We start from the raw sequence: 14,781 nt of genomic DNA on the forward strand, positions 1-14,781 counted from the left end.
ACTCTCGCACATAGCTAAGATCTAGCAGAAGGTGTCTTTTTTTTCAATACAATTCTCATCGACTGACCCTGGAGTTCAGATGCTCGGATATTCGACAATCTCTTGTGACCAGCGAACTACTGTCATTAACGTGGGCAGGCTATTGGATTGAGGGGGCATTACAGACACATATATGTGGGCTCAGCCAGGGTCCAATTGCACCTCCATTTCTGCACAAGCCAGGTCCCTGGTTGGCTTCGGCCTTTTTGGTCCCTATCATCCTTTTGTTTGCTCACCTACACTGGCTCCCAGTCAATCAACATCTTGGTTTTAAGATTTTCATCCTTGTTTAGAAATCCCTCCATGGCCTCGCCCTTCCCTCACTTTGTAATCTCCTCCAGGCGCACAACCCTGCAAGGTATCTGTGCTTCTCTAATTTTGGCTTCTTGTGCACCCCGACTGTATTCACCCTTTCTTTCGCCTTGGCCCCAAGCTCTGGAATACCGTCTCCACACCTCTCTGCCTCTCTACCTCACTTTCTCCCTTTAAGAAACACCTTAAAACCTACTTCTTTGACCAAGCTTTTGGTCACCTGACCTAATATCACCTTATGTAACATGGTGTCATACTTTGTTTTATACTGCTCCTGTGAAGCCCCTTGGTGTATTTTATTATGCTAAATGCACTATATATGCATTAGTTGTCTTTGGTTGGGGAATGTTGAAGCTAATTGCCTCTGTGATCACGATCAGTTAGCTAGGATCAAGGACTGAACTCCCACCCCGCCCCGACTATCTGCATCAAATTAAATAGTTTAGAAAAAAAGAAATAAAAAGAAGAATAAAATAAAATGTCAGTATATTGCAACTTTCTATCTGAATCCATCAATTTTTGTCAGTTTGAGAACCGGGGCAGCATAGTGACACTGCTGCCTCGCAACTCCAGGGACCCGAGCTCGATCCCTGACCTCAGGTGTCTGTCTATGTGGAATTTTCCCATTCTCCCTGTGTCCACGTGGGCTTCCTTTGTGTGCTCCGGTTTCCTCCCACTGTCCAAAGACGTGCTGGTTAGGTGGATTGGCTACGGTAAATTGTCCCTTAATGTTTCTGTTTGTGAGTATGTGCCCTGATGATGGACTGGTGTCCTGTCCTGGGTGGACTCTGCCTAGTGCTCATTGCCTTTCAGGATAGGGCCCGACTGCCTGCGACCCTGAACTGGATGAAGCGGTTCTGGAAAAGTGAGTTAAGAACCAAAACACATAATTTGTAAAACCCAATATGTGAGCCTCCGGGATATAAGGAAATATAAGCCAAGTTTATGATCTATTCCTGGTTGCTCTGAATTCAATCTGAGTGACTTGTTGGGTCACTTCAGAGGATAGCTACTAAATAAAACATTGGTGGAGGACTGGAGTCACATGTTGGCTGGATGAAGTAACAGCAGGTTACCACTGAAGAGCATTAGTGAGACAGCTGGGATTTCATGGCAACGTGATAATATCTTGAATTTGAACATTTTTCTCTGGCTTATTTGTCTATTAACATAACCACAACAGTACTGTAGATATCTCGAGTCAAAACCACACAAAAGTTGTCTTTTTTAGAAACATTACTTACCGGAATTTCTTTCAGATGCTTGGTGGAGAAGGGTGATGTTACTTTCATCAAACATACAACTGTCTTCGAGAACACTGACGGTATGTTTGAGTTCCTGGTCCTACAATGCTGCCTGAACTAGTAGAGCACTTAGTAAAAACCCAGCTCAGATTGGGTGTTGGTGATAAAGAGACAAACTGACAACATCTGGTAATTTAGTACATAGACCTACTGTTTGGTTGTCCAGTTTTATTTATGAAGAATGTTTTATGGAATTGGAACATTCAGCCCCACAAACCTGCTCCACCGTTCTATCATATCATGTCTGATCTGCCTCTGAGCTCCATTTAAGCTATCTTCTTCCTCCATTTAATGCCTTTGCCCAACAATATTCTGTTTATCTTGAAAGTTCCAATTGACCCAGCTTTCACAACCTTTTGGAGGAAAGAGAGTTTTAGATTTCTGTGATGCTTTGTGTGATAAAGTGCTCCCTGGTTTTCCTCCTCAATAGCCTAGTTCTAATTTTAACTTCATATCTCCTCGTTCTTGACTCCCCATCTATGAAATTTGTTTCTCTCTTTCCTATTGAATCCTTTTCACATTTTAAGCACCTCAATTGGATTACCCCTCAATGTGCTATAAATGGAATCCGAGCCACGTTTATGCAGCCTGTCCTCCGAACCTGTCCTTCCAAGACTTGGAAAGGAATAACTCCAATGGAATGGTATTCCTGGGGACATGTCAGTGACAAAGTCAAGGAGAGCTGTTGGACAAATATGCGTGTGAATAAGTAAATGAAATGCCCTTAAGGGATCAATAAGTAGAGGCTTTGTCTCAATGATAGCACTCTTGTTTCTGAATCAGAAGGTTATGGGTGCTCCACTCCAGAGATTCGAGTCAGAAAATCTAGGCTAACTCTCTAATGCAGTACTGAGGGGGTAGGGTTAGGAACAGGACTGGTGTCAGCAGATGAGCGGATGAGCTTTTTTGTGGTATATATAAATGATTTAGACCTGAATGTAAGGATGTAATTAAGAAGTTTGCAGACAATACAAAAGTTGGCTGTGTGGTGATAATGAAGAAGAAAGCCAGAGACTGCAGGAAGATGTTAATAGACCAGTGGTGGGTTTACAGTTAATGGGGCCCTGTGCTCAGTTTCATTTTTGCCACCCTTCCCCCCTGACACAGAAGACCCTCCCTCCCTTAGGACCCCCTGGACCACCTGGACCGTGCCCTCCTCACCACCACCCCCCAGCCCGGACACAATGCAAAGCTACGGGCATTGGTTATTGCACTGGCTTTTTCACGTTCATGTAACTACTTCTGCACACGACCAAATAACCTCAGCTCTCGCTACTCAATCGAAAAAGCTGAGTGCCTCTAACAAGATACAACTTAAAACGTTTATGCAGATGAGCACTGCTTTGCTCTCAAGGCACAACCTATTAGCACATGGTACACTGATGGTGAGATTGAGACGTGTGCAATGCCGAGATTGTGAGTTCAAGCCAAACCTAGAGGAACTTCTGTTGAGCAGCTCATTTTGCAAAAAACTTTCGACTGGCTGTGGAATGGGACACGGTGCAATCTCAAGCAATAAAATAATTTAGTTGGAAGGGACCAATTTCTGTAGACTGAGAACGGATGTCCCAGTTAAATGTCTCAAGCATCAACATAAATGCTGCAAATACTCAGCAGATAAAGCAGCTTCTGTGGAGAGAGAAACAATGGTAATGATCCTTCTGATAACGTTGATCCTGCACTGTATGTTTCACCTCAGTATTGATTCTTTAACTTGATTCATGTTGTTAAATTTGCTGCCAATTTCTCAGATTGAAGAAAGGCACAGCGACGATTACTATAATTTAAACCATCCGATGTTTATCAGTAATACAAGATGTTATGAATCGGTTAAACACCAAGGATAGAGATTAAAATCCGTGGTTAAGCTCAATCTTATGAAACAGTTCATTTATACCCTCACAACTTATTTATTGCCCTTTAAAATGCATCAGTATATGAATTGGCGATAGAATTCTTGAAGTACGTTTTGTGAAATGGGTGGGGGGGTGTCATCATGCAGTTTCTCGACTATTGGTCACCAGGTTAATGTAACCTGTGGCTCCCTTCATCTCTCCCCCTGCCTTTACGCTGAAGAAAGACTGAAAAGTAATAATGCTTTGAGACAACCAGTGGTCATGAGCAATGGCAATACAGTCAGTAAAGTAGTGTTGAGTTGCAGTCACTGTTGCACACAGGAAACTCCCAAAACTACCATGTGATTTTTATTGGATAACCTGCCCTTGTCCAGGACTTTGGACATGGACTGTTTTAGTATCTGAGAAGTGGAAAATGGTGCTGGACATTGTGCAATATTCAGTGAACATCCCCACTTCTGACCTTATGATGGAAGGAGTGTCATTGATGAAGCAGCTGAAGATGGTTGGACACTACCCTAAGGAACTACTGCAGTAATGCCCTGGAGCTGAGATGACTGACCTCCAACAACCACAACCATCTTCCTTTGTGCTAGGTATGACTCCAACCAGCAGAGAGTTTTCCACCTGATTCCCATTGACTCCAGTTTTTCTAGGGCTCCTTGATGCCACACTCAGTCAAATGCTGCCTTGATGTCAAGGACAGTGACTCTCATCTCACCTGTGGAGTTCAGTTCTTTTGTCCATGTTTGAACCAAGGCTGTATTGAGGTCAGAAGCTGAGTGACCTTGGCAGAACCCAAACTAAGCATCAGTGAGCTGGTTATTGCTAAGCAAGCATCGCTGGACAGCACTGTTGATGATCCCTTCTATCATTTTATTGATGATCGAGTATAGAATGATGGGGCTGTAATTGTCTGGGTTGGATTTGTCCTGATATTTGAGTACAAGACATACCTGGGCAATTTTCCATATAGCCAGGTAGATGCCAGTGTTGTATCTGTACTAGAACAGCTTGGCTAGGGGCGCGGCAAGTTCTGGAGCACAAGTCTTCAGTACTATTGCTGGAATATTGTAAGGGCTGCATAGCCTTTGCAGTATCCAGTGTCTTCAGCCATTTCTTGATATAATATGGAGTGAATCGAATTAGCTGAAGACTGGCATCTATGATGCTGGGAACCTCCGTAGGAACCCAAGATGGATCATCCATGCATTGCTTCTGGTCGAATGCTTCAGCCTTATCTTTTGCACCGATATGCTGTGCACCTTCATCATTGAGAATGGGGATATTTGTGGAGCCTCCTCCTCTAGTGATTTGTATAATTGTTCACCACCATTCACGACTGGATGTGGCAGGATTGCAGAGCTTGGATCTGATCAGTTGGTTATGGAATTAGTTAGCTCTATCACTTGCTGCTTATGCTGTTTGGCACGCAAATAGTCCTGTGTTGTAGTTTCATCAGGTTTACACCTGATTTTTAATTATGCCTGGTGCTGCTCCTGGCATGCCCTCCTGCACTCTTCAATGAACCAGAGTCGATCCCCCCCCCACCCCCCCCCCCCCCCCCCCCCCCCCCCCGCTTGATGGTAATGGTAGAGTCGGGGTTATGCTGGGCCATGAGGATCCAGATTATGGGTGAGTACAATTCTGCTGCTGCTGATGGCCTATAGCACCTCATGGATGCCCAGTCTTGAGTTCCTAGATCTGTTTGAAATCTATCGCATTTAGCACGATGGTAGATTCACCGAATGGTTACCGTGCATGTCTGGTCTTGTTTGCTTTGATATATTGGTATAGATTCCACACATCATTAAGTACTTCATTGGATGTAAAGTGATTTGCAATGTCCTGCTGTCAAGAAAGGCACAATATAAGTCTTTATTCTTTTTCAGTCACTACTACCCTGCTCCTTTCACAAAGTTGCTACCCATCTCCCTTCATTCAAAAGCCTCTTTGACATTGGTATAATTAATGTGGGGCAGTTTCAGTCCAGAGTTAGTAACGGGAACGAAGGATATTATCCAGCATGATAGTGATGGTGAATAGGCCACCCTCAGTGAAACCTCACAAAAGTATCTTGGAACAAGAGTACCACGAATCACTGAGATGATCAAATCAGTGAAATACTGCACAACGAATTCATTTTTAGGCAAGTTCTAAAACTAAAATAAAACATTTGTTCCAAATCAAAAGCCTTCCAAATGATTTTAATTAAAACTGGTATTTGTGTTCAAATCTTTCCCCGGTATGTGTTTAAATATGTTGTAACTAATATGATAGCATATTAACAAATTTTTATGAAACATCTAACAACTATACCATTATTTAACAAAACATTGCGAAAGCTGTGACTTGCTCTGTCTGTGACGTGTTAAAATGTGACGCTTGTCAGTAGAAAGGAAAATTATGTTATGTTCGTTAAAAGCAGACAACCATGCCTTGTGAAAATATGAGGCCAAACTTAGCAAGGCAGTCACTTGAAATTTCAAAATACGGTTCTTAACAGAAAATTTCAAAGCAGGGAAAGGAAAATAAAAAAATATTTGCTTAAGAGAACAGCGTAAAGTATTTGAGTACCTGTCCTTCATCGGGCCCTTCCTCGTTCCTGATTCATCAACCTCCACCTCAGTCAAGGGAATTCCTTTGCATGATTTGACAGAGTAAATGAAGAGACTGGAGGCTTTGGCCACTTTGACCAGTTTGGGGTCGGGATGGTCTTGTCGGTAGGTGTCAAAGAGACGTCTGACTCCGAGCATTGCCAGCTCCAGCCCTGCCTCTATTCTGAGCCCGACAGCCACCACCTTACGCCTTGGGGTCATCAGCTCCCGAGCCTCTGCAAAGTGAGCCATCGGCGGCAAATACACACAACACCGGATCGCGGCCACCAAGCCACAGGTCAAGGCAGTGGTAGTGAACTCTTTGCGGATCATGGCCCATTTTTGTGATGCAAAAATTGTTTTTGCAACAACATTGGGAAAATCCTGAGATTTTCCACCAACATATGGGAAGGCTCGAAGTCCGTGCAGAATAATGACATCCCGCCACTCACTCATTATTTTGAGGCCACCCTCTCCCTGTCGTTTGAGGGCCCAGTGCCATGGTACAGTCTGTTTAATTGAAAATCCACCCGTGTAATAGACTAGTCAGGTAGGCGGAACTGTGGTAAATAGAGTTCAATCCAGAGAAGTGTGAGGTAATGCATTTAGGGAAGGTTAACAAGGCAAGAGTGTAAACAATAAATGATAGGAGACTCAGAAGTATAGAGGAACAGAAGGATATTGGAGTGCATGTCCACAGATCCCTGAAGATGGCTGGACAGGTGGATAAGGTGAAGAAGGCATACAGGATACTAGTCGAGACATAGAACATAAGAGCAGAGAGGTTATGCTGGAGCTGTATAAAACACTAGTTACGCCATAGTTGAAATACTGCATGTAGTTATGATCACCTCACTATAGGAAAGATGAGATTTATGAGGATGTTTCCAGGACTAGAGAATTTTAGTTGTGAGGAAATATTGGATAGGTTAGTGTTGTTTTATTTTGAACAGAGGAGGATGATAGGAGATCAAATTGAAATGTATAAAATTTTGAGGAGTCTAGATAGAATGGATAGGAAGGCTTTATTCCACTGTGTTGAAGCATCCATAACCAAGGGGCATAGATTTAGGGTAAGAGATAGGATGTTCAGAGGGGATTTGAGGGGAAATCTTTTCTCCCAGAGGGCGGTGGGAATCTTGAACACATTGAAAGGATGGTAGGGGCAGAAACCCTCATAACATTTTGAAAGTACTTGGTATGCATTTGAAGTGCCATAACCCACAAGGCTACAGATAGACAGGTAGAAATTAGAATTGGGCTAGATGGCTCCTTGTCAGCTGGTGAGGACACAATTGATGGAATGGTCTCCTTCAATGCTGTAAATTTCTAGGATTCTATGTCAAGTCAGACATCTTAGACTCACTCAACAGACAAAGGGGGCAAAATTCATCTTTGCCAAGTCACTGGGAATGAAAAGCAGGCACAATGTGAAACAAAGGGACAATAAATTCACTATCACTTGTTCTGTGTCACTACCCAAAGAAATTTCAACTCCACGAGGTGATGGAGACCTTTTTATTCTGGTTGATTGAGCTAGATGGACTGGTTAGGTCTTCGTTGTCCATAACAGTCTTCTGATCCGGTACAAGAGTTTTATACAGCCTCAACATCCTGTTTCAAGATATTCTCAAAAGTGAACAAGAACTTAGAAATGTTTATCATTTTATTACTAACCATTTTGAGGCCTTCCTTTTAGGGTTTTAGCAAAACACTTGGGACCTATTATATATTTTGTATCTCAGAACTATGCAGAGATGACATCAGTTTCTGTAGGTGAGATTTTCCAATCCTGCCTGTCGTGGGACTGGAAATTCCCATCTGAAGTCAATGGACCTCTTGCTTGTCCATCAAATTTTCTGTCCTGCCTGCGATGGTTCTCATGGTGGGCAGGATCAGATAATTTAGACCTATGTGTATAATAGGTTTTATTGTGCTTTAAAGTGTCTACTCCATGCTTCAGGTGTAGCTTCCAGCTCTTTCTACAGTTTGCTTACCTTTCTCTGAGTCAGCACCCAGGCATAACCAATCAAGTACAGTGAACATCAATGGCAAACAGACTCACATGATCAATCACAGAACAACTAAACATTAAAGGGTCTCTTTCCTGAGTGGTTCTTTTTTATGTGACGAATCAAACTGTGATGTGACAAGGGGCCTGGGCTACAATGAGAACAGCTATACAGGTAAGGTTTTTAACCTTTGTGCCACTGCTCTACATTAATACAATCAATGTTTCTTCTTAAAGGTAATTCACAGGAGAAATGGGCTACAGGTCTCAGGTCCAGTGATTTCAGGTTATTGTGTTTAAATGGCACTCAGGCTCTAGTGACAGAATACAAGACATGTCATTTAGCACAAGTACCAGCTCAAACTGTTGCATCCCGTGCAGAATCAAGGGATCAAGTCCTGCAGTTTTTAAAAGAGCAACAAGTGAGTATTGGGGGTTTACCTGCACTCAATGCAATCTTTTGGGGAGCTTGCATGTACCCATTCTAAGTGATTGATTGTAATAAGTGTCGATCTTTGGGATTGACTTCAGCTCATTACAATTGTTTCAGATTGGTGTGGTATTTGATGGGACAGTATAGAGGAAGCTTTACGCTGTATCTGATTCCTGCTGCCCCTGCCCTGGGAGTATTTAATGGGAGTGTTAAGAGGGAACTTTCTCTGTATCTAATCCATACTGTACCTGATCTCCACCTGGTGGAGCAAACCTGACCCAACTCTGAATGTTGCATTGTGGTTTATTTAAATGTAACACTGCCCAGTGATATCCAGTCTCCAACCTCAAAAAAGAGACTTGCTGCCAATCAGAGAGAGTTGCTGAGGAAAGGTCAAATCCCAGCCATCAATGTGTGAGCAGCATACTGTGTGGGACCGGCTAGCTTAATTCAATGCATGTTAGATATCGATGTCCATCAGTGTCTCTACACATCCTGATGATAGAAGATAGTTCATGTGGAGACTACAGGAGTATGTTTTCTTCCACCACCAGTTAATCGATTCTTTCCTATTGCAGCTCAAACACGGGCGTGGTGGATCTGAAGAGGATCAGTTCGCAATGTTCAATTCAACTAAGTTTCATGGCAAGGGTCTCTTGTTTTCAGACTGGGCGCAGTGTCTGATTGAAGTGCCCACCACCACAAATTTCAAACAATTACTGGGTGAAGGATACATCACAGCAATGGAAGGCCTCTACACCTGTGAACCTCCTGGTAAATATTACCGAAACGACTATTTTAATTCAGAGCTGCAGAGAGTAAACTGGGAGCCTGGAATCCCTGAATACAAGGATAAAGAGGCAGTTTCTTTCCTCCTTCTCAGGCTGTTCCATCTCCTAGAATAATTTAGTATCTTCAGCCTTGGAAGGAAGTGAATTAGAGGAACATTATAGATGGAAATAACAAGTTTGTATTTATTCAGCACCTGTAACATAAAGTAACAGCCCAAGGTGCTTTACAAAAGCTTAATGACAAAAGATTGACACCAAGCAAAAGAAGGAAATTGAAGGACGAGTGACCAGAAAGCTTGGTCACAGAGCTAGGGTTTGAGGAGGGCTTTAAGGAGGAGAGAATATGAAAGGGCAGAGGAGCTGAGGGGGGAAAATCCAGAGCAGTGAGTTTCAGCAGCTGAAAGGAAGGTAGAAATGGAGAGTTCATTGGAGTAGGAAGAACGCAGAGTTCTCAGTGCATTGTAGGGCTCCAGGACGTTACAGAGAATGGGAGGGGCAAGGACATAACATATGAGAATTTTAAATTGGAATTGTTAAGGGTTCGAAAGCTGAAGTAACTCAGTGAGAAGAGGGGTGGCGGGTTAGCAGAACTTGACGTGGAAGTGAAAGGACAGTGTCTGACCCACTGTCCCAACCAGTCCCAGAGTGTGAAAGGACAGTATCTGACTCACTGTCTCACCCAGTCCCAGAGTGTGAAAGGACAGTGTCTGACCCACTGTCTCACCCAGTCCCAGAGTGTGAAAGGACAGTGTCTGACTCATTGTCCCACCCAGTCCCAGAGTGTGAAAGGACAGTATCTGACTCACTGTCCCACCCAGTCCCAGAGTGTGAAAGGACAATGTCTGACCCACTGTCCCACCCAGTACCAGAGTGTGAAAGGACAGTGTCTGACCCACTGTTTCCACCCAGTCCCAGAGTGTATCACCAACAGTTTCCATCTTAGCAGCACAGGAACAGGAGGAGACCATTTAGGCCCTCGAGCCTCTTCTGCCATTCAATTAGGTCATGACCATTTTCCCATCTTGGTTCCCAACCTTTAACAAGCTTATCAAATGCTGACCTATCAAACTCAGTTTTGAAATGTTCAATTGACCCCTAGGCTCAACAGATTGGGCATTCCAGATCTCCACTACCCTTCCAGTTTAGTGTGGGCTATGGAATGTGTGACACAGCTTCTAAAATCCTGTTCAGGGTGGGTCACAGATGGTAGAAAGCCATGGAAAGAACAAATTATACATCAACTGGGTTCCCTCAGCACTCTGTAAATAGAGGCCTGCAGTACAAAAACAAGGAAATTATTTTGAATCTTTATAAACACCGACTCAGCCTCAACTGGAGTATTGTGTCCAATTCTGTCCAACTGCATCTTAGAAAGGACCTGAAGGTTTGAGAGAGGACTGAAGAAGTTGGGGTTGTTCTCCTTAGAATAGAGAAGGTCGAAAGGAGATTTGATAAAGTTGTTCAAAACCATGTGTGCCTGGAGGGGCAGGGAGAAATTATTTCCATTGGTGGAAGGATTGAGAGCTAGAGGACACAGATTTAAAGTGGATGACAAAAGAGCAAAGGCGACGTAAGGAAAATCTTGGTTGTGCAGAGTGGTTGACATCTGGTATGCACTGCCTGATGGTGTGATGGAGACAGGTTCAATTGAGGATTTCAAAAGGGAGTTGGACAAACACCTGAAGAGAAAAAAATTGTATGGCTACAGGGATGAGGGTGGTGGTAGGTGGGGGTTGGGGGTGGGGGAACCGGGTGGGGGACAGTGGGGAGGTGGTTGTAGGGAGCCGGCATGAACGTCACTTTGATTCCATAAGTGCTTTCAGCCTCTGACTTTCCCTCCATAGTAATGAGCGGGTGGAAATCACATGCTGTTGAGTCACAATAGCAGAAACACCAGGACGTCCAATTATTGCCACCTCATTGAAATCTTCTTTCATTACAGATTTCCCCGAAATCTATCGCCTTGGCCGTTGCCAGGCCCCACAATGAGTCAGTCACGCTTTCTCCATTGACCACCCAGTGATTCGCAATGCAGCTCAGAGCAATCATTCTTCATTCTCTTTGGGCGATATCAGCTTCAGTTTAATGGTATCGCCTCTGTGTCTGCCTGAATTGTTTGTGTGCACTGAACTTACTATCAACAGACAAGGATCTAATGTTTTTTTTCCTGTATTGTTAAATAAACTCTCCCTTCATCAGGAATTTCAGTCTACTCATTTTGTAATCGTGAAGTCTAGCCAATTGGGAAGGTACGGTAACACCAGATACAAGGAGACGTAGTTGATTCATTTTCAGCACTAAACTCTGTGTTCAAATTCAGACCAGATTGATAGCATGAAATCTTGTCTGGGTGACAGCTGTTGTGCTTAGACTCAGTCACATCCCTGTACCTTTAAACTGCTTCCATAAGGAACTGGCAAAAAGCACACATGGGGAAATCCCTCACATCGAGGCCTCCAGGATGGATGGGGATGGGGTTAAACATTCAAAAACAAGAAATCCACTTCCAGATTTAAGTTAGGCATGTTGTAGGCAAGTTGTAGGTGTGTTGTGGAGTAGATGATTTACCTGTTTTCCAGATGCAAGTTTCTAATTTAAATATTTTAATGAGGTTGCGAGGTTCAGATTGTAGCTGTGTTTTAAATCTAAGGCTGCAAGCTCAGGAAACCAGGAAGGGAAGGGAGAAGGGCCAGGTCCAGCAGTTAAGTGCTTTTCCAGCACTCTTTGTGGGCCAGCAGAAGCAGGAGTTCTTCTCCCCTCCCAATACCCCACTGGTCTCTCAAGCTAACCTGAATGTCACTCCCCACCACTGGGATCTCTCCATGCATGTCTCCAATTTTCATCAACTGCAATGCATCCCAGACCCCCTACCATCCAACAGACACGCCCAAACAGACCTCATTCCCCAAGCAGACCCAACTGCCCCAAACAGACCCAAGACCCCAAAGTTGACACAACCACCCCACCTGAACAGATCCAAACCCTGAAACAGGACTACCCCCCTGCCCCAACAGGCCCAATCCCCCCCTTCCAATGTAGATGTCTCTCTGAACAGGAAGTGCAAGTCCCGTATTTCTGATTTGACACTAGTGTACTACTTTGAAACGTGATGTGGGTTATGTTCTGTAGTTTAGCAGTTTTCAGTTTAATTGTGCAATCATGGTTAAGATGCTTTAGCTATTCCAGAGTAACAGTCACCAGCCAAAGGGAAGTATAAAGAGTGACATTAATAATAAAGAGGATATTGGATTGTTGGTCCCCAGAATAGAAACAGTTAGTGAAGAACACAACTCCCTGTGACCTGATCTGAAACTCATGTTCTTGAGAAGTTTATTATATTTTAATGATTGAAGGCTGTAATAAGTCTTATTTCCAGTAGAAGAAAATAAGCCTTTTCAACAAGTAATAGAGAAAAAATCATCCGGAAATTACTGTTGATGGCAATAGTTAGTAAACAGTTAAATGCTTTGATCCATTCTATTACTAGAAGGTTGTTGTTCCATTTGTTTTAACTTTACCCTGGTCTCTATGTTATAAAAAGGATATAGGAGTAGTGGAGGAGAGGCAAAAAAGATTCACAAGGATGATACCAGAACTGAAAGGCTATAACCACCAGGAAAGGCCAAACAGTCTGGAGCCCTTGTCTCTGGAGAAGAGAAGACTGAGGGGTGAACCTGAGAGAGGTCTTGAAACTAATGAAAGGGTTTGATAGGGTAGACAGAGAAAATGTTTCCACTTGAGGGAATTCTAAAACTAGGGGCAGTGAATATAAGATAGGCAAAAATAAGTCCAATAAAGAGTTTAGGAGAAACGTCTTTAACCTGAGAGTGATTCGAATATAAACTTGCTACCACAAGGAGTAGTTGGGGACAGCAAGCATCAATGCATTTAAGAGGAAGCTAGATAAACACATGTGGGAGAAAGGAATAGAAGGATATGTTGATAGGGTTAGATGAAGTAAAGTGGGAGGGGGGGCCTGTGTGGAGCATGAACACCAGCATCGACCTGTTGGGCCGAATGGTCTGTTTCTGTGCTTTAAAATTCTATGTAATTCTGTACAAATTGCATCAAAACCTACAAAACTTCCCACCTTTTCATTTTTGAAATATCTTTAAGCCTTGAGGAGACTATTGTATTGGTTTCAAAAGCAGAAATACAGCAGGCTCCGAATGAATAAAGAAATACACAAAATAAATTGCCAAAAAATCAAAACCTACTCTCAGAACAAGCCTCAGGTCCTCCTTAGAAAATTAAATCCCTAGTTTCAGCCCTCTTGTACCCCTTCAGAAATTTCTAAACTCACCATTGCCTTTTTATTAAATTATTTAAGGATTTTTTTCCATACAATAAATGTGATTGAATGTCGGGTATATGTCACGACTTGCCTGTGTGCTGTGACATCCTCAGACCAATCCCACACCTTCATTACACCTTCAGGAAATCATGGATGATAAGGGATTGCCAGAGCTTTTCTGGGGGCTGCCAGGTCTTGGTGTGACTGTTGATCAGTTTGGTTTCAGCTGTCGGTCAGTTTGGGTGACAGAGTTGGTCAGTTTGGATGTCAGTGTCAGTCAACTTCTCTCGGTCTGTACAGCCTCTCCATCCATTCGCAAAAAGAGTGACAGCAGAACCCTTGGCGATGTTGCAAGTCCAGAGTTGGCCACTTGATGGTGCCAAACACCCACACATCTCAGTGTAATTTATCGGGGGAAAAACAAAAGGAAGGGAGAAGAAACAGAAAGTGGGTGGGGATGGAGGAGGGAGTTCAGGACCTAAAGTTGTTGAATTCAATATTCAGTCCAGAAGGCTGTAAAGTCCCTAGTCGAAAGATGAGGTGTTGTTCCTCCAGCTTGCGTTGGGCTTCACTGGAACAATGCAGCAAGCCGAGGACAGGCATGTGGGCAGGAGAGCAGGGTGGAGTGTTGAAATGACAAGCCACAGGGAGGTTTGGGTCATTCTTGCGGACAGACCACAGGTGTTCTGCAAAGCGGTTACCCAGTTTATGTTTGGTCTCTCCAATGTAGAGGAGACCGCATTGGGAGCAACAAATACAGTAGACTAAGTTGGGGGAAATGCAAGTGAAATGCTGCTTCACTTGAAAGGAGTGTTTGGGCCCTTGGACAGTGAGGAGAGAGGAAGTGAAAGGGCAGGTGTTACATCTTTTGCGTGGGCATGGGGTGGTGCCATAGGTGGGGGTTGAGGAGTAGGGGGTGATGGAGGAGTGGACCAGGGTGTCCCGGAGGGAACGATCCCTATGGAATGCCGACAGGGGAGGGTGAAGGGAAGATGTGTTTGGTGGTGGCATCATGCTGGAGTTGGCGGAAATGGCGGAGGATGATCCTTTGAATGCGGAGGCTGGTGGGGTGATAAGTGAGGACATCCATTCTTAATTAGCACATTCTTTTAGATATATATCACCAACTTCAACACCTATGTGT

General features: G+C 43.6%; 2 protein-coding genes across 3 annotated transcripts in view; one reads left to right on the forward strand and one right to left on the reverse strand.

Moving 5' to 3' along the window:
- LOC121290380 overlaps positions 1-6,595 on the reverse strand; it is a 75,096-nt gene extending 68,501 nt beyond the window's left edge. Inside the window, exons 1-2 of one of the 2 annotated variants that reach the window (XM_041210782.1) lie at positions 6,089-6,595; positions 5,229-5,362 (exon numbers count right to left, since the gene is read on the reverse strand). In XM_041210782.1, the coding sequence (XP_041066716.1) occupies positions 5,236-5,362; positions 6,089-6,564 (603 nt within the window). In that variant the 5' untranslated portion in view covers positions 6,565-6,595 and the 3' untranslated portion in view covers positions 5,229-5,235. Of the gene's footprint in view, positions 1-5,228; positions 5,363-6,088 lie in introns of those variants that run through there. The other variant, XM_041210789.1, reaches the window with a different exon arrangement.
- The window catches only part of LOC121290374 (serotransferrin-B-like), a 94,937-nt gene extending 83,392 nt beyond the window's left edge, over positions 1-11,545 (forward strand). The window contains exons 8-11 of the mRNA XM_041210769.1: positions 1,611-1,675; positions 8,357-8,541; positions 9,131-9,326; positions 11,286-11,545. Coding sequence (XP_041066703.1) covers positions 1,611-1,675; positions 8,357-8,541; positions 9,131-9,326; positions 11,286-11,332 — 493 coding nt within the window. The 3' untranslated portion in view covers positions 11,333-11,545. The remainder of the gene's footprint in view (positions 1-1,610; positions 1,676-8,356; positions 8,542-9,130; positions 9,327-11,285) is intronic.
- Positions 11,546-14,781: the final 3,236 nt, after the last annotated feature.

The sequence above is a fragment of the Carcharodon carcharias genome, chromosome 2, assembly GCF_017639515.1.
Source record: "Carcharodon carcharias isolate sCarCar2 chromosome 2, sCarCar2.pri, whole genome shotgun sequence".
NCBI lineage: Eukaryota > Metazoa > Chordata > Chondrichthyes > Lamniformes > Lamnidae > Carcharodon > Carcharodon carcharias.